Source organism: Xiphophorus couchianus, chromosome 22, assembly GCF_001444195.1.
Source record: "Xiphophorus couchianus chromosome 22, X_couchianus-1.0, whole genome shotgun sequence".
NCBI lineage: Eukaryota > Metazoa > Chordata > Actinopteri > Cyprinodontiformes > Poeciliidae > Xiphophorus > Xiphophorus couchianus.
In genome coordinates, this window is record NC_040249.1 from 21,230,317 (window position 1) to 21,254,378 (window position 24,062).

The following is a 24,062-nucleotide window of genomic DNA, read 5'->3' on the forward strand; positions in this document are numbered from 1 at the left end:
GCATCAGTGATTAAAATCAGTGATTTTAAGCACCCTTAAAATCACTGATGCAATGCCTGGAGTACGACAGCCTCTCCCCTCGGAGCTGCTGCTTGGTGGCCGGTCCAGAGTCAACGTGTGAAGTGTAGCTTTACAGACGAAAATAAATTTCATGTCATCTCGGTCACAACAAATGGGTGGCGGAGTGTGCTGTGGCGGTACATAGCTGTCAGATGATTTTCTGCTTGTGACGAAGGAACCACATCCTGTCGTACACATGGACACAAAAGTGAGAAAGTGAGTGAGAAAGACGTGAAACTGGAAGTAAACTTGTGGACAAAGATTTTAAACTGAACTTGGACTTGCCACTTAAGAGACTCGTGGATAAAGAAGTGATACTCAATTTCTCTTGTGGAGTGCTAGCATCTTTTGAAGACATGAGACTAGAAATTTACTTTTGGAGAAAACTGCTGGGCTTGATTGACATGGTGGAGAAAGACTTCAGACTTGACAGAAAAAATAGCCTTGTGAATGTCTCTGTCCTCAGCTAGAAAACTGAAAAAGGCCAAAAGTCATATGTCATGAAGGTTCTTCTGAGTCTGACCCAAGACAGTCCACTCCAAAGCAAGATTACAGACATTGTGTCTACCGTTTCCAAGGAAATGGACAGGATTTTTGTGGCCGATGTCCAATCCTGGTGCTTCTGGGTACCAAACTGTTGTATTGGCGTTGATGATGAATCTATGATAACACATGCTGTCCTGGCAGCCCAAACTGCAGATGAGTCAACTTTGCATCAGTGGATGTGGGATGATGAGGAGAAATGATTCACCAATGTAGAAGCTGCCTATCCAATTACCTCCCAATGAGAACAGCAGGAGTTTTTCCGGCTCAGCGAAGGCCTTCAGAGAGCTTTCAGGTGATGTGATGAGCATTCGCACGTCTCCGGTGACCGACGGGTCTCATGTGACGAGGATGAGAAAGACCTCTGTTTGGTATCCGAACCAAACGTAGCTACTTATTAAATCCAGATGTTTAACATCTACTTTGATGGATTGATGAGCCTAAAGATGCAGCATGGTTTGGATCCGATTCCGATTCTCTTAAACAGAGGCAAGAGAAGTGCAATAATACAATAGTGTACATTTTAAAATGTAGTGTAAAATAAGAGTGCTCAACTGTGAAGGCACATCTACATTTAAAAAAAAATTAATTAAAAAAATTAAATACTTTTGTGTCTACGTTGTTTTTAGAATAAAAATTTTTTTTACATTCCTTCACAGTTTGCACTCTTATTATAAGAAATATCGATACAAATATTTACCCTACATAATTTTCCCCCCACATTTCACAAGCATAATGTACTTCATTCAGGCTTTAGTCAGATTTTATCGAACACTTTATTTAAAAGATTTTGTCGTTTCTTCACAACTGTGTACTCTTATTTTACTTTTACACTTTTTTAAAATAGGAAAATGTAGTGCAAGATAAGAATTTACATTACTACACTTAAATATATTAAATAATTTGCACAACTGTTATAAAAAGTCCTACCCTTTGTCAAATAATTACTTTTAAATCAAGAAACAAGCTACAGATTGAATTGCAGAGCTGGTTATTAGTGTGGCAGCTCATTTCCACCGACTGGTTTGGATGGAATCAACCAGGCTACTTAAAGTGTAATTTTTCACATTAACAAACAGGAAGTAGAGGTTCCTACTAGCATGGACCTTCATCTCAGCAAAATGGAGAGAGGTTTCTAAGAATTTGTTGCTATCGAGTTGTAACTGTTCTGTCTTGTCAACTGGTATTGCAGAAGTTACATGATATGAAGAAAAATCTGTGTTTCCATTCAAAGAATATAACTAAAAATTAGAGAATAAATGTGCAAAATTGTTTTTTCAATATTATTGGAATATTGACAGAGTTAAGGAGATTTGGTGAAAGAAATGCATGGTAAATGTTTGCTACATCAGAACTTACGCAGGAAATGCATTTCTATTTCCACTTTAGAGTATCAACAAATTTTCAAAGAAGCCAAAAGCTACGTAAAAATGTAAAAATGTTTTGTGAAGTTGAGGAAGTTGTTTAAAATAAAGTTTCAAATGTACTTAAAAACAATGGATGGTTAATGTTCGCTACATCAAAACTTATTCAGCAAATGTGTTTCCATCTCCCTTTTAGCGCATTAACTCTTTCATGCTGTCGTATAAAATATCCTCCAATAAACGTTTGACAGCATCCAGTTTATTCAGAGTGATTCCATATAGACATTGTGACTACTGATTTTCTTAACCTTAACAGCAGCAACATTTGCTTACAGAAACAAAAAAAGTCTAGTTTTAGTCAAGCAATGTAGGGCAACATCAAAAACTCAACGTAAACAACCAAGGTAATTAAACTAATCTGAGAAAAACAGCCAAGATCAGTACTTTCCTAAAACCCAATCAGGTTTTTTCCTTCTTTGTGTCCAGTAATGTCAGATATCTGCTTCAAATCAAGCTCTTCCTGTCTCTCCATACATGGTACCTGCTACTCGGGATGATGAAGTGCACCGCGTCCTTTCTTCTTCTCATCCTTCTCTGAGCTGCAGACTCTGTAAGCCACTCAGCGGTTTACTGTAAACAGAACTGGAACTTGTCTGATTCGGCTCCGATTCCTCAGTAAACCTCCAACTCGTTACCAAACACAGTAAAGGCCTCCGTACCCTCCAGGCAGTCCTCAGTTTAATCGGCGCTTCCCACGCAGATATGTTTACACTCCTGCCAAGATGCTTAGGATGAAAGTTTCCACCAGAAATAAGTCACAGAGTTTTATTAGCTCAGTGCAAGAGTTCATGAACGAGACGTGGTGTGTCTGCTATAAGTGTACAAAACGGAGAAAAAATGGTCGACCAGCATAAATACGACATGGTTTTACATTATCGCAACAATTTGAAAGATTGAATGAATAAATGCTCCAATTTCTTTTTAAAACGTATAGGTGGCGCTACGTCAGGGTATTGTCACACCTGGTAGTCCTGTAGACTCGGTTTGATTGGGGACCAAAATTGCAAAATTCTTTCCATTTTCAACTGTGGTTGGTTTTCAAACTGCAAACTGAACTCTTTGGAAAACCTGTTCCCCTCCTCGCCTGTGGGGGCGCTGCACCAAGAACCACTGAAGGAAAAAACATGAAAACCTCTGAAGAAGACACCAAGCACAACTTACGTCTTCATGAAATGTAAACAAAAATGGAGCTGTTGTAAGATTTCTCTTTTGTCTTTGGGAAAAGGCCACAGACTATTTCTCCCACTAGCATTAGACTCTCATGTTTGTTTTGTTTCTATGTACCCAGGAAAGTCCCCTCTTTCAGCCAGCTGACTTGCAGCGTGTTACCTCATCATACAGCTAAAGAAAATGTCACTTTCTCCACCAACCTCTTTAAAAGGAGCTTAAATTGTAGGAGCGAGAGACCAGAGACAAACGGTTCAAATTGTTGGCTTATGATCAACTGACAATTATTTTACTTATCGATTAATCGGATAAAATAATTTATACACTCTGCAAATTTTTTATTTAAACCTCTTTTTAACACAAAATTAGAAGTACATTAATAAACAAATAATTACATAGATTTTAGAAATAAGAAGATAAACTTTTTATTGCATAAAATGCAGCAACATTACAGCATTACCTTCGCAAAAGCTTGATCATTTGCAGCAAACAATGAATCTGCAGCCAAAAAAATACTTCTGACATCAACAGGCCTTTCTGCTTGACTGAACATCAATACAGTGTGTTACAGTGGATTACTTTTAGATTAGCCTACCTGATTAATAAATGTACAGCAAAAGGTCCTTAATGGGAGATTTTATTATGAAATGTGAAAACCTTTTGAAGCTAAAAATACCACATATTTACCTTTTTTTTTATCTTAAATGGAAAATAATTATATTTTCTGTAAAAGTTTGGCTTAATTACTGCTCTGAATTGCCTTTTTTATTCTACATACTGCAGTTAATTAATCGGTTGCTAAGTTTGCTCGTGATTACTTCAATAATCACGATTAATCACAATTAATTCGATTAATCGTTTCAGTCCTATTTAATTCTAATGAGACATTACTCTCCACCCTTCTTTATAAATCTGAAAAATTTATTGCACTTGTAATAACAGAGGATTTAAAAAAAAAAAAGGTGGAATCCTTTAATTTCTAATTGTAAAACAAATACCTGCACAAGTCTGTGCTGTTGCTCTGTACGCTGGAGTCTCAGAAATTAGTTTGTAACCTTTTCCAGTTTCTCTGTTTCTCATTCGTTGTTGAATTTCTTTTGCTCTTTAGATATTCTAGCCTACTTCGTGTTGCCAGGCAGGTTTGTGTTTCCGGTCTGGCAGTAATCAGCGGATTCATTTGTCCGCAGTTTGAGCTTTGTGACGGTGGAATCGACTCGGTGGCACACAGTGCAATGATATCAGTGAGTCACTCCTCCCTCCTCCTCATCTCCTCCCTTTCCCGGCATCTCCCACTCTCTCCTCTTCGTCCTCGCCTCCTCGGGGCCCAGTAAACCGCCTACAGTAAATCAGCAGATTCAGACGCCTGCACCAACATGGCCGGCGGCTGAGAAGGCAAGCCCCGACAAAGACCCAGCTCCACTTCTGCTCCTCTGACATGCAAATCTGCACATTTTAGACAGTTGTGCCCAAATGCAAGAATAAAAGCGACGGTGATTAATGACGAATAATTACAATGCAGTCTGTCTGAGCATGCCTGCACAGTGAGAACTTCCCATCAGTTCAACACAAAAACACAATTTAACTTTTAAGAGCAAGAGAAAAGCCATACTCTTCCTGGGAAAACTGTTGGATTATTTTATTTGTGCCTCTGGAGGAGCTTCGCCAAATTTCTCACTACAAAAACACGAAATCCTACCAAGTAGTTTCTAGTGGAAATGCCAAGTACACTTAAAATGATCAAAAAGTAACTTTTCAGCAACAAAGAGGAGTTTGTTTTAGGCCAATAACTTCTTAACTAGTTCGACTGATTTTTTATACTCATAAAGACATTTTCCTCTTGCTATAAGTGAAATAATCTGCCAGTAGAACTAGAATTGGGTTGCTAAGCGACGGGCAGGGCTTGGCTGGCGTTGCTAGGTAACGACTGTGAAATAAATGAAATAATCTGCCAGTGGAACTAAGACCTTTTAGGATCAATATTAAGGAATTATTGACTTAAAACAACCAACTATATCTTGCTGAAAAGTTACTTAAGTTTTTGTTTAAATTTCAAGTGCACTAAGATGTTTGCACTACAAATACTTGGTAAGATTTTGTGTTTTTGCAGTGCAAGTTTACAAAGCAGAACACTTTTTTTCTGCTCTTTATGAACCTGAATGTCAAGAGCCATATCATCAAGGAGTCAAAAGAGAGGAGACATGCTAACATTAGCAATTTGGCTAACTAGCTTGTTTTAAATCAGTAATTCCTTACTACTAATAGAAAAGTACTTGTTCCACATGCAGATGTTTTTCATTTATAACAAGACATTTTTCCTATAAGTGAAATAATCTGCCAGTGACTCTAGAACTTTTTAATTAATATTAAGGAATTATTTGCTTAAAACAAGCTCCTATGTCTTGCTGAAACGTTACTTGTAAGTTAATTTAGTCTTACTTTAAGTCTGCTAAGATATTTGAACTAGAAACTAGACCAGAAATACTTAAGATTTTTGCGTTTTTGCAGTGCTGATGACTTCATTACACGTTTTGTCAAATTTACGATGAAGAGTTACAATTTATTTAAAAATGGAGCTTTGCAAACTCTCAGTTTTTTTAACACTAAGAACTATAAAACAGAAATAATCATAAGCTGCTAGCCTGCTGCCCAAACAGACGTTAAAAGCACAAAAACGTGGCATCATTACCGACGCACTGACCGGATCCAAATGTGAGAAATCCTGCAGCTGCAAAAAATTTCCTCCCCAAAAATCCGTGTGAACGGATTCAGGCCTGGAGAGCTGAGTAGAGAAAGAAAGGCAGAATGATACGACTGCAGCACAAAGTTTGGATTAATGCTGGAAAGACTGGAACCACCATGGAGGGTCGGCATGACGACTGCGCCAGCCGAAAGAGGATTCAGTGTTTCTGGATCTGGACCAACGCTGCGTAATAAATGGGGTCAAATTTTTGCTCTGACTTTCAGCCATCGGATGTTGCTTTGACTGGATGGAGACGTTAGTTTGTAAATGTGAGAATATTTTATATTCGGTCAAAATTTATGAAATGCCATCTAGTTGCAGATTCATTGCAGGCTCATTTAATGCCACAGTTTGACATTTTCTCTGGGTTTGCGCTGGGATTAAATGACGTTTTATGAACAGGACCAATAATCCCCTGGAGTACCAACTGGTTGCCAAGCAGCTGGCTGGTGGGAGGCTGGTTTGTCAATGTGACGGACAATGCGACAGTTTCCTCTGAGCAAATTATTCTACTCTTCAAAACGCACTTCATTTAAATCACTGATCATCTGTATAAAAGCAAAAAGCAGAAGGTTTTCAGCCCTGCAGAGTAAAGCTGCGTGTAAAAACATGATGCCAAGACGAAAAGACAGCAGCAAAGGTCAAAGGGCTCAATGCACAGGAAATGTCTCCATCTCTGCTACTACCGGTCGGTACTAATGTTATTATAGTTGACTAAAAGTAACAAAACTGAGATTGAGATAACATTTTAGTTAACTGAAATAAATAAAAATGAGAATTAATGGGGAAAAACTATAACTAACTGGGACTCTATAGGACAACTTGCACAACTTTTGCACTTTGGTGATAAAATAAATATTTTGCACAAAATGTTTTTGGTAACATTTAATTTGAAGGGCCGTGCATAAGACTGATAAACATGAAGGATACTCCAATGTTTATTGTCATGAAGTGTCATTCGGTAAATAATGACACTTTTAATGCAAAGATGCATTAAAATTTGCATTAAGTGTCAATTTTTCAGCATTTTTTACTTGCAAATTTTTGACTTTCAGAACTGTGAAATTTCCTTTTTGTTTCTGGAAAAATCCTGAGATGAATCTAATAGTTTCTGAGTTTTTTTTCTTGCAAATATTTTATTTTTAGGGCTCAGAAATTTACTTGTTTTTTCTTAAAAAATCTTTGAGATTAATCTAAAAAGTACTGACTTTTTTCTCAAAAATGTCTATGTTTTCCTAGAAAATGTAAAAATGTCTAAGTTAAATAATGTCATCTTAATGCAAACTTGCATTAAAAGTGTAAACTTTTCAATATTTTCTCAAAAACTTTGACTTTTGGAACCCTGAAACTTATGGACGAATTCTGAGCTTAATCTAATCATTTCTTGAGTTTTGTTTTCTTGCAAATATTTTATTTTAGGAGCTCAGGAATTTCCTTGATTTTTCCTCTAGAACATTTCTGAAATTAATCTCAAAATTTCTGAGTAGAGCAACGACATTTTAATGCAAAGTTGCATTAAGATGAACACCGAACGACACTTCATGACAACCGTTATAAACATTTATAGACTCCTTCACGTTTACATGTCATGTCCATTTTATGCAGCCCCTTCAAATAAAGTGTTATCCAATTTTCCAACCAGGAAATGTCTGTCATGTCCTAAATTGATAGGACATGATAGACCAATGCACACCAATGCAGTCGGGTGCTGCATTGGTGTGATTTGTCTCATCAGCAGAGACCGGCTCCAACCTTCACCTCCATCCTGACCTGCTACCCTGCAGGAGGATTGAGGCTCTCTAGGCCAGAAAAAAGCCTCCATCAGGCGGTGCAGAGGGGCTGTTTGGGGATTTGGATTAATGGGTGAAGTGAAGTGGCAAAGGTGATTACAGGATGTGCAGCTGAGTGTGAGGGTGTCTGACGGGCCGAGCAAATGAGGAACAGGCCAAAAACAAAGTGTGGGTTAATAGGGCAGCAAGATACGGGTCATGGCACCTGAGTTTCTGTCCCCGAGGCGTTTCCATGGGCACCGCAGCACTTAGCATCCACTTCCTGCTCCTCATCAGGCGGGACAGCGGAGCTAGACGCGGCTGAGTGCAGCAGCAGCAGCAGGAAGGGGAATGGATGAATAAGTAAAGACTCTCCCCTCTGCTCCCGCTCGTCGTGTTCAGTACGGATCGGGTCAATAAGCAGAGCGGGACTCTGGATCAGAACATCTCAACGAGTCCAGACACAATGACGGGACACGCAACAAAGCCCCATCATTCAGCCCATACCGTATGGGATGGCAAAGCATTGTGGGAAATCCGGCCGTCTGGGGAGTATAAATGTTACAGAGACTATGAGATGAAGATGAGGAGCATCGACTCAGACGTGGCGATGAAGACGTTTTACAACTTTTTAAATCGCTTTATAATACGAAACTCATCGTATGTCAACACAGTTCATTATGTTCACTTAGCATTCACTTCACAACAGTATGAATGGCCTAATTTAGACATTTTCACCCCAAAATAATAATAAAAAAATCTGATTTGAGCCACTTACATGTGTGGAATTAAATCAGATACGCATCTGATTATTTTCAAAGCGTCTGCAGTCATTTTATCCAGCTTTTACATCATAAACATGAGACCTGCGTCACATTTCTGCATCAAAAGAAGCCAACGTCTGGGGAAAATAACGCTCAGAAAGGACCCTATTTTTTGTAAAAAAAATAAAATAAAATCTGAGGTTTTATCTCACAATTGTTCAACTTTTCAAACTGAGAAATTTCCAAGATTTTTCTAGAAAAATTTTGAGATTAATCTAAGAATTGATAAGTTTCTCTTGCAAATTTTAGACTTTTGGAGCTGAAATTTTCTTGTTTATTTCTAGAAAAGTTCTGAGATTAATTTCAACATTTCTGAGGTTTTTTTCTTTGCAGATGTTTGATTTTTGGAGCTCAGAAATGTCTTTGCTTTTTCTAGAAGAATCTAAAAATATCTGAGTTTGTTTCCTGCTAATTTGTCATTGGAAACTCTAAAATATTTTTGATGAGTCTCAAAATTATTTTGTTTTTTATGCAAATTTGAAACTTTTCACACTCAAAACTTTTCTTATGTTTTGTAGTAAATTGCTGAGATTGCTCTAAAAATCTCTGAGATTATATCTAACAAATTTTCATCTTTTCAAACTGAGAAAGTTCCAAGTTGTTTCTTGAAAATTTATGTGATTATTCTAAGAAATTATGATTTTTTTCTTGCAAATTTGTGATTTTCGGAGCTCTGAAATCTCCTTGTTTTTGTAGAATATTTTGTAAATTTACTCCTCCATTTTCTTTCTATCTTTAATGGCCCTCGTGCGCCGTTGTAGTAATGTGACAAACTTAAAAGAGGTACAAATTCGTTTCAAAAAGCCTTCACAAAATTTATGAGCACAATTAAAAGGAAAATGAAATTGAAAGAGCTGAATTTAGCCACTTCAGAGCGATTCCTTCTCTTCTACCTCCTCCCGACCAAATCGGTCTCTCTCTCTTCCTCTTTCTGACTTCGTCTCGCTTTCTTCTCCTCCTCCTCCTCCTCCTCCTCCTCTCTTTGAGGCTCTGGGTCTTTGATCAGACTCTGAAGCTATAAACATTACCAGCTGGCCTTTCGCTCCACATGAGGAGGTCAGCGGAGGCGGAGGACGGAGGGTGGGGGAGGTAACTCTACTCTCTGCGAGCGGCGGCATCCGAAGCAGACATCTGGGAGAACTTCTCCATTTCAGAGACGCTCTGATTCAGCTAAACTCAAACCGTCCCCCAAACACACACTCACTATGAAACACGCCAGAGCTGACAAGAAGGTGGCGTTCTGCTTTTTCCCCCAGCCAGTTGTAACACTTCTGCCATCTGTTGTCGTCAGGAAAGCAGTAAAAACAAAGCTACAAGTTAGCATGCTAGCTAGCAATGTAGTTTCGCAATAACTGTTGCGTCTAAAACAAAGTTGAAGTTTTGAAGCTCGTCAGTTTTGAGATAAACAGATTGTCTTATGTGTAAACGGTTCACCGTTCGCCATATGCAGATTTAGGCTGCTGGGGGAGATAAAAGGGCAAAGGTCACACCGGCTGAGCTGCCTCCAGTAAATCCTGCCTGCATACATTTAATGTTTCTCACTAAAACTCGCACCGCCTTTCGGCCCAAAACTGCTGAGTCCACTTCCTTCCTCATGCACAGTCTCAAAGCTGATTTTTTTCCTCTTTTAAAAGAAAAAACCAAAAAGGAAGTGCTGGTCCTGCACCATTAACCAGAACTCTTCTTCTTCTGCACCGTTAACGGCGCAGTGCTAAGTTTTTATTTTAGCTCTCAAAAAAATTAAGCAAATGAAGCAGTGATTCGATGTTATTCATCGTAGATCCAAAGATTTACACAGGATTTTGGATGTTTGCTGTTTTTAAAGAAATGCATCGAGTTGCGTCACGTTCTGTCAAAATACTTGCTGTATTTACTCAGGTTTAATAAATTAGATTAAAGTTGACCTGGATGCAGAAAAGTCGCATTTTTAGTAGCAGACATGGTTCTATTTATTATAAAAGCTTGGTTACAAAAAGAAAAACTTTGGATTGTTGTAAGGAAATTATGTTGGTTATTATTTTACTTTTATCACCAATAAAAAGTCAAGTCATCCAGTCCCCGTGCTGGTGGGCCACACAAAATCAATTCAAGGGCCACAAATGGCCCCCGAGCCACACTTTGGACACCCCTGTCCTAAACAAAAGAGAAAAAGCTGCAAATCTTTGCATTTATTAATATAATAATGTAAGGGAAACATCCTTTATTGTGCTTCAGTGGGGAGGTTCAGGTGTACCAGCAGCAAACAGACATAAGAATATAAAAAGAGAAGCAAAATTATCAAACTGTCCAGGAAGAGCAACTTTACAGTGTTGGAAAATACTGTGCAGTTGTTAAAAATAGCAAAATTCAGTGGACCAAGATGTGCAACTGAGTAGAATAACTTAAAAACATGCGTATATTGGAGCATAAAACACAATAAGCTGTTTAGAAGAAGTGAAAAGAAATGTGCAAACAACAAGAATGTGCAAAAAATATTAAAATGTTATTTGAAATTAAATGAACTACAGGAAGGATTATAATAACGCTCCTTTGTCCACCAAGGATGCAGAAGTTTAAGAGTGCTAAGAAGGATCAAAATCTGTATTTTTTCACTTTTAAAAGTAACACCAGAACAGTGGTTTCTGTGTCTCAGTCAGTTTCTGTGCTTAGAAGTGTGACAGTACACATAAAATCAATCCAAAATCTAAACGCAAGGTTTCATTTCACATATTTTATAGAAAATCACACTTTAAAAGGAAGGTTGAAGGCCGCAGGCTCTGAACAGCAGCTTCAAATTTTACAAAAACAACAAAAAATGTAATCCAGTTTGAAGTAAGCAGTATCTTGTCGAGATCTGAAGAACAAAATCTCCCATCTCAAATATTTTCCACAGTAAACCTGGTTAGACTGTTTCCCCCATTTTTAAATCTGTTTACTTTTCCATATTAGGGCCACTGTAGATAGAAAAAAGGAGGAGTACATTTCTGTCCAAAAAGTTGTACGTTAGTGAGAAACAAAAATTTTTTGATTAATCTCAGAAATTTTCTAGGAAAAGCTCAGAAATTTCTGAACTCAAAAAGCCATACATTTGTGAGAAAAAAAAAACTCAGAACATCAAATTTAGGACATTTCTGAGCTTCAAAATTACTTGAAAAAAGTTTTCTATAGAACATTTTGTAAATTTCTAAAATTAATCTCAAAATTCCTGACATTTTTCTTCCAAATTCTTTGCAGAAATTTACTCCTTGTTTTTTTTAATTTTTTATCTACAATCTCCAAAACTAAGACGTGATGCAGAATTTTACACGCAAATGTTTTAAAATGTTCACCATACTAACACCATTCCTATTTACTCCATTGATTATTCATTCTTTATTGAAACACCAACACGAAGCAGCGACATGTTTGTGAAGAGACGGTAAACAGACTCATGTTGTTGTTGTTTTTTAAAAAAACTATTTTGCAATTAAACATCTGAAAATGTGGCAGGCATTTATACTCAGGCATTCTGAGTCAATATGTTGTAGTAACAGCTGCAAGTCGTTTGTGGTATGGCTCCACCAGCTTTGCACATGAACAGATTGAAACTTGATAATTTTCATTTGGATGATTGTTTCTCTTTCTACCAAAACCGGGTGACAAAGTCTTCAGTCTGGAGTTTCTAAACTCTTTTTTTAAAGGGAAGTTTTGTTTACAGAACCTTCAGGATCCATTTTATTTGCTGCTTGATTGCTTTGTTTATTTATTTTGGTTATTTAAAATGTCTTCCAGTCCCAGTGTTCAATGTTTGTTACAGATTAAAGTTTTTTTATTTTATTTATTTATTTATTTTCAACTCCTGCCACCAATTCTCAATCGGATTTGGGTTTATGACTTTGACTAGACCATTCCAACACCTGAATAAGCTACTTTTTGATGCTCTGACTGTTGGTGAAGGTCACAGTCCTGCTGGAAGGTCAACTTCATCCCCAGTCATTCATCTTCTGAGCGCCAAACTGCTGGACAGGATAATCAGCATGATGCTGCCACCACCATGTTTCACTGTATGAATGTGTTCAAGCTAACAATGTCAACCAAAAAGTTCAGTTTGGGTGTCATCTGACTCAAGCAGCTTTGTTGACTAGTCCTCATTTATACTGGCTTGTGAAAACCTTCAAATGAAACATCTACACTGCAAAAACACAAAATATTACCAAATATTCTTAGTCTAGTTTCTAGTCCAACTATCTTAATACACATTAAAGTGGATAAAACTAACTCAAAAGTAACTTCTCAGCAACATACAGCAGCTTGTTTTAAGTAAATAAATCCTTAATTTTGATTAAAAAGTTCTAGTTCAACTAATTATTTCACTTATGGGAAAAATGTCTTGTTATAAGTAAATATATATATTATATATATATATATATATATATATATAATATAATATATATTTGGTCTAGAAACTAGATCAAAAGTACTTGGTAAGATTTTGTGTTTTTGCAGTGTAATCAGTCAAATTCTCAACAATCCTGTTTTCATCGTAAAACTAAGTCAACGAATGTCTCAAACGTCTTGCAGCGAATAAACCAGCGCTTGTCTTCTTCCGTCTGTGTGTGGACTGGCTGCGCTGCTGAGGGGGAAACATTATTGTGTGTGTGTGTGTGTGTGTGTGTGTGTGTGTAGCAGTCTTCAGTACAGTCACAATTCTTGAACACCCACTGAATGACACATTGTGGAGAGAAAGCCCAAGCATTAGGCAGCAAAATCTGTGACATCACTACCGGACATAGGAGCCCTGTTCTGTGCATAATAGAACTATTGAAGCCCCTTGCTGCCATCGCTGTCCATGACACACCAGAGTCTGGCAGCAAACCCATGTGTGAAAACCATCACCTGTTGCAGCTTAGTGGCTGGGAGCCCCGTGGGCGTTTTGGAGGCCCTCTTGGATAGCTTTTGGCCCATGGAAGAGCACATGGGAAACGTGCTAGACAGACGGAAAACACGCAGCGCTGAGGAAAATCATTTACCCCCTTCTATACAACTCGGAAAAAAATTAAGACCACGTGAAATAATCAGTTTCCCTGATTTGACTCTTTATGGGTTTATGTTTAAGTAAAATGAATTTTGTTCTTTTATTCTATGACCTACTGACAACATGTCTCCTAAAATAGCAATCAAAAATCTATTATTTATTTGCAGAAAATGAGAAATGGTCAAAATAACGAAAAAGATGCCGTGCTTTCAGACCTCAAATAATGCAAAGAAAACAAGTCCATATTGATTTAGAAACAACAATACTGATGTTTTAACTCAGGAAGAGTTCAGAAATTAATATTTGATGGAATAACCAGCAGGTTCAGTGAAAAAAAACAAAATCTTACCAACTGTTTTTGGTTTAGTTTCTAGTTCAAATACCTTAAAACACTTGAAATAAGACAAAACTAACCTAAAAGTTACTTTTTAGCAAGGCATAGAGGCTTGAAATAAGTAAATAATTTCTTAATATTGATGGAAAAAGTACTGGCAGATTATTTGATTTATAACAAGACATTTCTTCCAAATTATGAGTTAATTTATCTGCCAAAGAACAAGCGCTTCATCAATATTAAGGAATTATTTACTTAAAACAAACCTCTATTTCTTGCTGAAAAGTTACTTGTAAGTTTGGTTTGTCTTATTTCAATAAGATATTTGTATTAGAAACTAAACCAAAATTACTTGGTAAGATTTTGAGTTTTTGCAGTGCTCTTAATTTTTCCAAAGTTTCAGGCAGTAAAACTTGTTTCCATACTTGTTAAGTTGTGAAGTAAAACTAGAAATTTTGGAAAGTATACCGGACCTGATTACAGCCACAACCAGGCGTCACTAAACCACGTTCACAAAGCAAGCAAATGCGACCCAAATCTGTTTTTATCCCCCAAATGTGACCTAGAGTGTTTTTACACCTGAAGGTCCGGTAGACCCGGTTCAACTGGGCACCAAAACTGCAACATTTGTTACATTTTCGGAGCAATTTCCTTCTTCACAGAATGTGAACAAAAATTTTCAGATTTTAGCCGTTGAAGGATTTCTGTTTTGTCTTTGGTCAAAGACCACAAGCCATTTCTCTACCTAGTGATAGCCGTGCGCGTTTGCTTTTGGTTATATTTACCCAGAATGCCTTGCACTGTAGTCCACTTCCTGCTTTAGGAGGGTCTCTGATCTACTTGGTGTTACCATATGCATTGAAACCGCTGCAGAGTTCGCTTCTACCGAACCGAAATTGAGATTTTTAGGCAGATTAGAGTTCAATTGAACAAATTCAAAGGTGGATTCACCACAAATGAATCCGACTTTCTAGACAAACGAACTGGAGTTGGATTAAAGTGGACTAAACACAGCTGCTGTGAATGCTCCCTTAGAGCACAGTTCGCCGTCGCTGTCTGAACGGCCCAATACTGAACTTTTCAACACCCCCAAAAATTCAATGTGTCCCCCTTGAAACAAGCAATAAACATCACATTTTATTAAATGCCATCATCAAAACCACCAAGCAAATACACATCAAATATGTCGATCTGTATTCCAGCTATTATGAATCACAAGCTGGGCTTTTGGTCTTGATTAAAGGAACTGGACTGGACCAGAACCAGAAGACCTGAGAGGTCTGGAAGGTTGATAAGGTGCAAAGTTGAGAAAGGAGAAAAGTGACATAACCACGCAAGCCTTTTTGTAGAACCTTAGCAATAAATTAAAAACACAAATAAACAATTTTTTTTTAAATATGAAAATAAACATTTTCTTGCTTAATATGCAGTAACAACATTTCTTTAGTGAACACTTGATCATTTGTAGCAAAGAACACATCCACAGCTAAAACAAACCAACATGCTAAAAACTTGACTTGACATCAATACACTGAAGGGCTGATCAGTTGATTATTACTTTGATTAACCGATTAATAACTGGATAGCAGAAGGAGTTGTGTTTATTTTTACAGTATTTCAACCAGATTAAACTAAAACTGCAACTAGACAGAAGGATTTTTAGCTTAAATTAAAAATGTATTTGTTTTTATACAGTTTTATCTTAATTACTGGTCTAATTTGAGTTTTTTAGTCTGTATACTGTAGTTAGTGATTAATCCATTACTAAATTAGTTGATGATTATTTCAGAAATTGATTGATCCGATTAATCGTTTCAGCCTGACGGCATTTTATATTTACTCAGAGTATCTTTAATGAGTTAAAATATTTAAAAACATGCCCACATCAGGCCTTCACACTAATAAATGTTGCTGGCCGATCTATTGTTCCAGGAGTTACTGCGATAAACGATAATATTGTTATTTTGAGACGGTAATGGCATAATAATGCAAGGACACATTCTGAAATATAAGTAAACTTTAAATCCTGATGAACATTAAACACTGGAACTGGAAAACATTTTAAATATTCAAGATAAATAAACAAAACAACAGAAACAACAAATAAAATGAATTATTTATTCTCTGTGAACAAGACTGTCCTTCAAAATATGGGATAGTTGAGACCAAAGCACCAAACCAAAGATTTTTATCATCCAGTTTTCGGTAGAAAGAGTGAAACAACAAATCACGCAAATGAACATCACAGAGTTTGTTTTAATTTTAATGTGATTAACTCATTTATTGCTTATTTTGACAGGCGTAGCCCACAAAACAAACAAAAAATTTTTGCAAAAACTGAAGGGAGTAAACACTTTTTTCTACAGCACTTCAAGTGACAGAGTGAAACTGAAAACATACCTGACCAGCTGTGTCATACAGTCCCAACAAGTACTGCTTCCCTCCAACGTTGACGCTCACTGCAAGACAAATGACAAGAGCAGTTGAAAGGTGAGGGTGGCGTCAGGGCTGCTGGTCTCAGGGACTTCCAGCCCCTCTGAGGCAACGCGAAGCCGAACAAGTGGTTCTGATTACAGCAACAGATGCGATGCAGTTGCAGAAAGAGTGGCAGAAAAGTCAGGGGGGAATCAATCGCGCCTCTCTTCCCCGCTTATTGCATTTCAAGTAGGGAAATTAACCCCAAACAAAGAGAAAGGAGCAGTTCAGTAAGTCGTGATGTCATGGTTAGGAGAAAGAAATGTGACCCCACCTGCATAATGATCAAACACCGTGGGCACATACTCCTCTGGAAAGGCGTCGTTGGCATAGCTCATCAGGAGACACGTTTTACCCACTGCGCCGTCTCCAACCACGACGCATTTCAGCATAATAGAACCGGTTCCGTTAGCCATGATCCCGGTCGAACCACCATCATTTCCCCGAAGCCCTGTTGTTCCGACCTGCTGCCGCTGCAGCTGGGTGGGGATCCCCGCACCGCGCCGGGCATCACCAGCCTCGGAGACGGACTGCGCGGTGCACCGTGTCGGGCTGGAGCAGCATCCCTCCTGCCCGCCACTGGCTAGGGATCCAACCCGGAGTTTGTTCCGATGTTTCCACCGGATCGCTCAGTCTGAGGAGATGTGTGGGGATATTTTCCCCTTGAAGGCGAGGAGGGATCCTGTTTTGTGATCCGGTGGGTCCGCTCCCGTCCGCGGCGTGTCCTGCTGCCTGACGCTCCCCGGCGCACTGAGCCGCCGCCGCCGCAGCTGCTGGGCAAGCTGGGTGGAGAGGCGGAGCCTGGCTCTAAAACCTAGAAACCAGCCTGCAGTCCTCCTGCTGGGGGATCCTGAGTTACAGGACTAGGAGAAATTACATCATTAGCAACACATCGGAGGGGAAAAAAAGAAGGAAAAGCAGGGCCGTTTCTGGAATTGTCGGGGCCCGAGGGGAAATGCTGTTTGGGCCCCCCTAGATTAACAAACTACAACAAATTCAAAAAACAGATTTCTGAAGAAAAACAGTCAGAAAAACCTGCTGTGTGAACTTAGCCTAACTCCTTTTAATTTTAGGGTCATATCAAGAATATGAATGTATTAATAAAATCCATTAACAAAAATTTAATATAGAAATAAATAAAATATTTATATTTAAATAAATCTTAAAATTAAATAATATTGAATAACATTGAATACCTCCAGAATTTTGTGATTTTCAAAAAAAGAATTTACTGATATTGTGGTGCTACTATATATATATATATATATATATATATATATATATATATATATATAACTACAATATTTGTGCTTATGTATGACGGTAAATATGACTGTTTTGTTACTAACCACATCGATCACAGTCTACAACTTGACATCAAGTAAGGCCAAGGCAGCAGTAAAGTAGAAGTAAGAAATACTGCCCCCTATGGGTGGGAGTTAGCATCACTTAAACCCAACGTTTTTGACCATCTTTGTGAAAAATCTGCAATAAACTAAGTTATGAATTGGCACAACAAAATCTATTGAGTTTGCATGAATGTTTGGAGCCTTGAGGGCTTATAAAAGTTTGTGAAATGAGACGTCAGAGTGTAAAAAACTCATTTGGGGATTGAACTTTAGTAACCTGTCTCCATTTTTTAATGACTTTGTGTTTTTGATGAGTAGATGAGTCATCCTCGCTGCGTTGGTCTTTGTTTCTGTGTGATAGATGGGATGTGTGGGATGGGAGCACAGAGCTGCAGATGGAGACGCCACAGGAGGAGGTGTGAGATCTTGAGACAAGGAGAAAGAGATCTGACCTCTGCAGCGCAGTGTGGGCTGTCATATTAGCCCTCATTACTGCCTTAATAAAGCACGTATGCTTACAGAGTAAAACAAAACTAAGAAAAAAAGGAAACAGCTTGCATGTGTAGATATGTGCGCATTTTAAGGCGAACGAAACCATAACCACAAAATAATCAACGGAGTTACAGGAAGCTTCATCTCGTCGCCGGTATCTGAGTGTTAGTCCGATAATGTGTTAAAATAAAACAACTCAGCTCAAAATGAGATCAAAATGAGACATTAAAACACCTCAAAGACGCATTTGTTAAGAAACCAAGCGGATTTCCTCATCCGCACGCCGCTAATTTCTTCACTCTTTGACAGCAACGCAGCAGTGGCTCATTGTGAGGCAAAAATAATATCACGTTTTCATATTCCATTACAAATAGACATCTGAAAAGTGTGGCGTGCATTTATACGTAACCCTGAATAAAAGTCAGTCAACAGAATGAGTAAATAGAGCCAACATGAGAACATCAGCAAACAAGAAATGTCGTGAAGACAGGAAGAAACATTTAGATGTAAACACCAGCTGGACAGGAATCAGAAAACAATGAAAGCAGGAGGATTTTTTATTTATTTTTTTTACCACAGAGACGAAAGCAAAGCTTTGGACACACTGCAGCAGGAAACCTTTACAGCAAAACAAATCTAAACATAAAGAATAAAATAAACTTAAACTTTAAAATAAACTTAACGAACTGAATTAAATGGAACTGAGAGTAACTGATTCAAATTTTACTGAACTGAACTAAATTTTACTGAACTGAACTAAACTACATAGAATTGAATTGAATTTAACTGAAATGAATTAAACTGAACTCAATTGATCTGAATGGAATTTAAGTAAATTGAAATGAACTGAATCAATCAATTGAATACATTTTTTTTACTGATTTTTAACTGAGCTAAATTCAGTTGGATTGAACTGAACTACACTGAATTGAATTGAACTGAAGTGACTTGAATTTAATCAAACTACATTCAGTCAAACCGATTTTTTCTTTATTTGAACTGAACTAAAATGAACTGAATGCAATTGAGTGTAACTGATTCAAAGTGTATTGAATTAAAAGGAACTAAATTCATTTGAATTGAACAGAACTACATAGAGTCGAAGTGAACTGAATTACATTGAACTGAGCTCAACTGAACTAAATGAATTGAATTCTATTTAATTGACCTGAACTGAAGTGACTCAGTTGAAGAAAAGCTAATCTGAACTAAGAACTAACCGAAGACATTAGCATGTTAGCATGTTAGCATGCTACCAAGCATCAGGACTTTACTGCTCATGAATGTTTCATTAACTTTGTCATATTTATTCTCTTGTCTGAGGAAATGAATATCAGCTTTCTATTTCTGTATGGAGTTACGTTCGTAGCATTAGCATTTCAAACAGAAGCATAAGAAGTTAAATGTACTCTGAATTAGATGCGAACTTAAAGTTCTATCATGATAAAACGATTTATTGCATCTTTTTAGGTAACTGTATGACTATGACTGTGTGTCACAGTGATTATATCCCCACAAACACAAATACTGCTCATGTTAATAACAATACAACTCTGAGCATCCTCTTCATGGCACTGTCCGGAGTGTCTTCAGTCAGAGGCTACCTCAATTTCACTGTAACACAGACTGCTACAGGAGATCTTTCCTGCCAACAGCCATCACTATGTATAATAACTAACAGCATTGAATTTCCCTTTGGGATCAATAAAGTATTTTTGAATATGAATTTAAATAACGCGTTTCTCTAGACCATCAGTCATGTGAAGAAGTGTGATTTGTATCACTAAATTGCAAATTAATTTGTATATTTCAAATGTATTGATATTCATTGAACAGAAAGTGGAGAAAGTAGTAAAATTGGAATTTATTGTGGCAACAATAAGTCAAAATTCTTATTGTGATGTGTAATTTATCACAATAAATGATACACGATGCAATAAATGCCCACTGTTACTCTGAATTGACATAATTATGATATTACGTTGATTATCTGTGATTTTCTAATGACATTTGTGTATTTACGGAGAACTGAAGTCCAGCCTGCTGAAACTTTGCTCTTCTATTTTAGGAAAGGCAAACAAATCCTAAGAGCCTTCCCTTTCACATTTCCTATCGGTTATCCAAATGCTATCTCCAAGATCGAAATGCATGAGCGCATGCAGGAACTCACACATAAATACACACTTCCTGTATGTCACAGGCCGAGATCAATCACGGCGTGGGAGTGCAAACTGAGGTTGAGGCCGAACACGCGGGGAAAGTGGCGCAGTGCAATCACGACCAGCGCCTGAATTAGAGCGGCGGCCGTGGGCTCCAAGGGAGGGTATGGTCAAATTACAGGCCGTATTTTTAGAGAGGCTTCGCCCCAGAAGCAGCTGAGGACCATCACTCACAGGCCGCGCTGGCGTATCTGGGGAACTTCCTTCTTCAAAACTCAAAGTCACCTCAGGATGGAACAGTATTGATTCAGTGCATCTCCTAGTAGGAAGCTGTTAAGCCAATCATGCTGTCTATCTTATAAACTGCACAGGAAACAATGAAATCAGATGTCAACAAGATAAAGCTCTGCCGGGGTCAGAGAGCCTGTCAGTCTTTGATCATACAGCAGTTGCTGACTTGGTTACAGTCCAAAACCTTTTTCAGGACTACAGCAGCAACAAGATCCCTGCGGCTTTTGGGAAAAAGGCAGAGAAACAAGTTGACAGCAGCCTGCAGTGTGGTTCCTGTTTCTGATGCTGCCTCTATGTGGCAGCAACACGCTATTGCTTTTTGTTATTTTTCTGCTGAGGCAGGTTTGCTAATCCAAACATGCACATTTTTCACGTTTTTGTGCTTCCATTTGGGTTTCAGCTGCTTCAAAAAAACAACCCAAGCGCTTTAATACCCCACCCAAACGTTTTCTGGCAACAAGTTAATGTTTTTTGGTGTCTGGAAAATAAGCCTTTCAAAAAAACTGCTTATAACATTTGAGGCGTTACACCATTACCTAGCAACCCCAGTCCAGAGCCCAGCCCTGTTACCTAGCAACCAAAGCAGAGTGCCGCCACATTTAGTCAGCTGGTTTTTCCTCTCAGTATGAGGAATTAAAATGGGGCCATAAAGTCTAAGAAAAAAAATTTAACTGATAAAAATATTTGAAACTGACAAAAAAAAGGTTTGAAACTAAAAAAAACTGAATCTGAAATGTAGTTTTTATTCCCCTCTCCCCCCCAATTCAGTTTCACGTCGAGTTTTAATTTCAGTTTGAAACGTTTTTCTTCATTTTCAATTTTTTTTTCAATTTAATTTTTTTTTTTTCCTTTTCAACAAACTTTAAGGCCCCAATTTAGCTCCATATGAGTTCACTGTGCAATGGCTGCTGGGAAAGACAAATGTTTTGTTGTTGACTTACCATTCAGACATTTATTTTACATAATGTTCAAAGATGTTGTATAATTGCACATCTGTTTGCTGCCAGTTTCACTTGCAAATGTAAATATTGAGTTGGGGGCGTGGCCAGCAGCAGCATTTGGATTTAAAGAGACATGACGCCTTAAATTCAAATTCAGATGAAACAATTTGCTTCTTTTGTTTTTGTATCTCTCAGTTTGTTGTTCTCAAAATTAATTTTTACCTTCTATCTTCAGCTGGAAGGATTTTTGGTCTTACTTTTTAATAATGTGTAACCATGGTAACAAAGTATTGGACCAGAAAATTAGCATCCCAAAAGCTCAACAGATCCCGTAACTATGACCACAAATCGAAGAGAAGTTGAAAAAGAGGCTTCATGGATGCAGAACGGAGTGAGAAGGAGGATGCTCGAAGCATCTCAAATCCCCTACTCCAACATCTCATTTAAAGACGAGCGGCTAAAGCAAAGAAGGTGGATTTGCCGTGTTCGCCAACAACTAAAAGTGTCATCCAGAACATTTTACTGTGTAATATTGTCTCAGTTTCCCAGATTTTTAGCTGTTAGCATGCCATGCTACATTCTTCAGCCAGAGGCCTCTTCAGATTTGTTGCAAGACTGACTGCTACTGGACATTCTTCCATCCCAAACAACAAAAACAGTTTGAAGACATTTGGATGATATGAGTTTCAACATTTAGTTGAAATAATCGTCTTATAGATTACCCAAAGTTACATTTCTAAGACATTTTTTACTTTTTTAAGCTCTAACTCTAAATGTGTCTTGGTTTACAGGTGGTTTTGTTTAAAAATGCAGATGTCATAACCCCTTTACGCCTCACGTTCTGGTCAACACCTGCTGGAGACAGTCTCCAGCGTTTCCTGCCCTGATCTATCTTTAGTGCGTCCAATAAGTCATGTTGCCTCTCGTGTCAAAGCCTATTGTATGTCTTCTGCATGCATTGAGAAAGGAACTTGCATCAAACACTGACATGAGGCCGACACCCTTCCTCCCAACGTGAGTATTCAGGCTAGAGGTCAGAACAAGCTTCAGGCCCAACATCCTGTTTATTGTATTTTCATGGTTCGTTGGGTGAGGAAGCATGCTTTATTATGTCAGGTAAAACAAGATGAAACAACTTTATGTCTTATTTTGTGGATAAAATAAAGAAGCATCAAGAAATGCCTGTATGGACAGATAAACACCTCACACAAGCTGAGGTTTGAACCAGATGAAACTACAGCAGGAAATGCAGGTTTTTACATTTATTTTTTATAACAAAAATGATTAGAAACTTATTTTGTTTGTTTAAAAGTTTAACACTAGTTAGTTTAAAATTGTGGCAGGCAGGATTAGATGAAGGGCTAACTGAGGACCTCTAGTGGTTTAAAGCGGAACACAAAAAACTAAGATATCATGCAAAAGAAAAATCTAACAAGCAGAAAAATATTAAATCACACAAATTAAATATAGCCAAAACCCCCCCAAAAACCTAGCAGCAGTTTATATTTAGCATTTTAGATAAAAACAGCTTGCGTGACTTTCAGACTTTCTTCCCCACCTCAGAGGTCAGTCTGCTGACGCAGCGCCGTCCCATCTCTGGGTTTCTGAAAGGCATTCGGTCAATTTCTCCACTGCTGACCGAGACAGATGAACTGCACACATGCAAAATCACCCCGATAAACATTTCTGACCCAGTTCGTTTTGGGTTCTTAAATAAAAAGAACTCTTCTGACAGACAGTGGGAATAACAGCGACCATGCAACTGCAAACTTAAAAGTAGGAACAAGAATCCTCAGGATTCTCATTATTTCATGTGATTACACAAAGTTAAGGATTTGACTCAAAGTCCTATTGGGAGAAATACAAATTGAACACATGATGTAACTTTACTTCAATGTAACCATTTCTGTCTTTTCTTGCCTGTAAAATGCATCATATTTGGAAATAATCATCATTGGTGTTGTATTTTTGTGTGTAGCCCACATTTTACTATTGTCATAACAGCCTTTTGTTGCACCCGTTGCAGAAACGACCTACTTCCCCCCCTGCGTGATAGCAGAGCTGTCAAATATCAATGACAGAGGAATTTTTTCTGATAACGTATCAGAGCCAACGCTGTGGTTACACGTTAACACAAAGAAAATTCTTAATGAAGAAGGAGAACCTAAGAGTTGTATAAATTTTACAAAGTGCATAAAATCATGGATGTGAAAAATACTCTAGAATATGTGACTAGAGTCAAAAAATATATTCAGCGTCACAGTTGTAGTGGATTTGTTTGCATTAAAACAAATAATGGATTTCTAACATAACAGGGTTGTGACTATGTGATACTGTATGTGTAATAAATTAAGTGTATCAATAAAAAAGGTTGTTAAAGTTGCAGCAATAAAATGTCTACTTGTGCTTTTTAGGGTTTGTATTTTCTTAAACAGTTCCATACAAGAAATACCATATTGGGACCGTTTTGCTCAAGAGTGTGGATGCCAGAATCGAATAAA

At 37.8% G+C, this 24,062-nt stretch overlaps 1 protein-coding gene and 1 long non-coding RNA gene across 2 annotated transcripts in view; both read right to left on the reverse strand.

Moving 5' to 3' along the window:
- Positions 1-17,107, reverse strand: part of rhoq (ras homolog family member Q) — a 29,153-nt gene extending 12,046 nt beyond the window's left edge. The window contains exons 1-2 of the mRNA XM_028006829.1: positions 16,604-17,107; positions 16,255-16,313 (exon numbers count right to left, since the gene is read on the reverse strand). Of these exons, the coding sequence (XP_027862630.1) occupies positions 16,255-16,313; positions 16,604-16,745 (201 nt within the window). The 5' untranslated portion in view covers positions 16,746-17,107. The remainder of the gene's footprint in view (positions 1-16,254; positions 16,314-16,603) is intronic.
- LOC114137956 (uncharacterized) lies at positions 3,531-14,548 on the reverse strand. Its single transcript, XR_003594140.1, has 3 exons — positions 14,417-14,548; positions 4,605-4,608; positions 3,531-3,542 (listed from the first exon to the last, which is right to left on the reverse strand). It is a non-coding gene; the product is annotated as an uncharacterized LOC114137956 (long non-coding RNA).
- Positions 17,108-24,062: the final 6,955 nt, after the last annotated feature.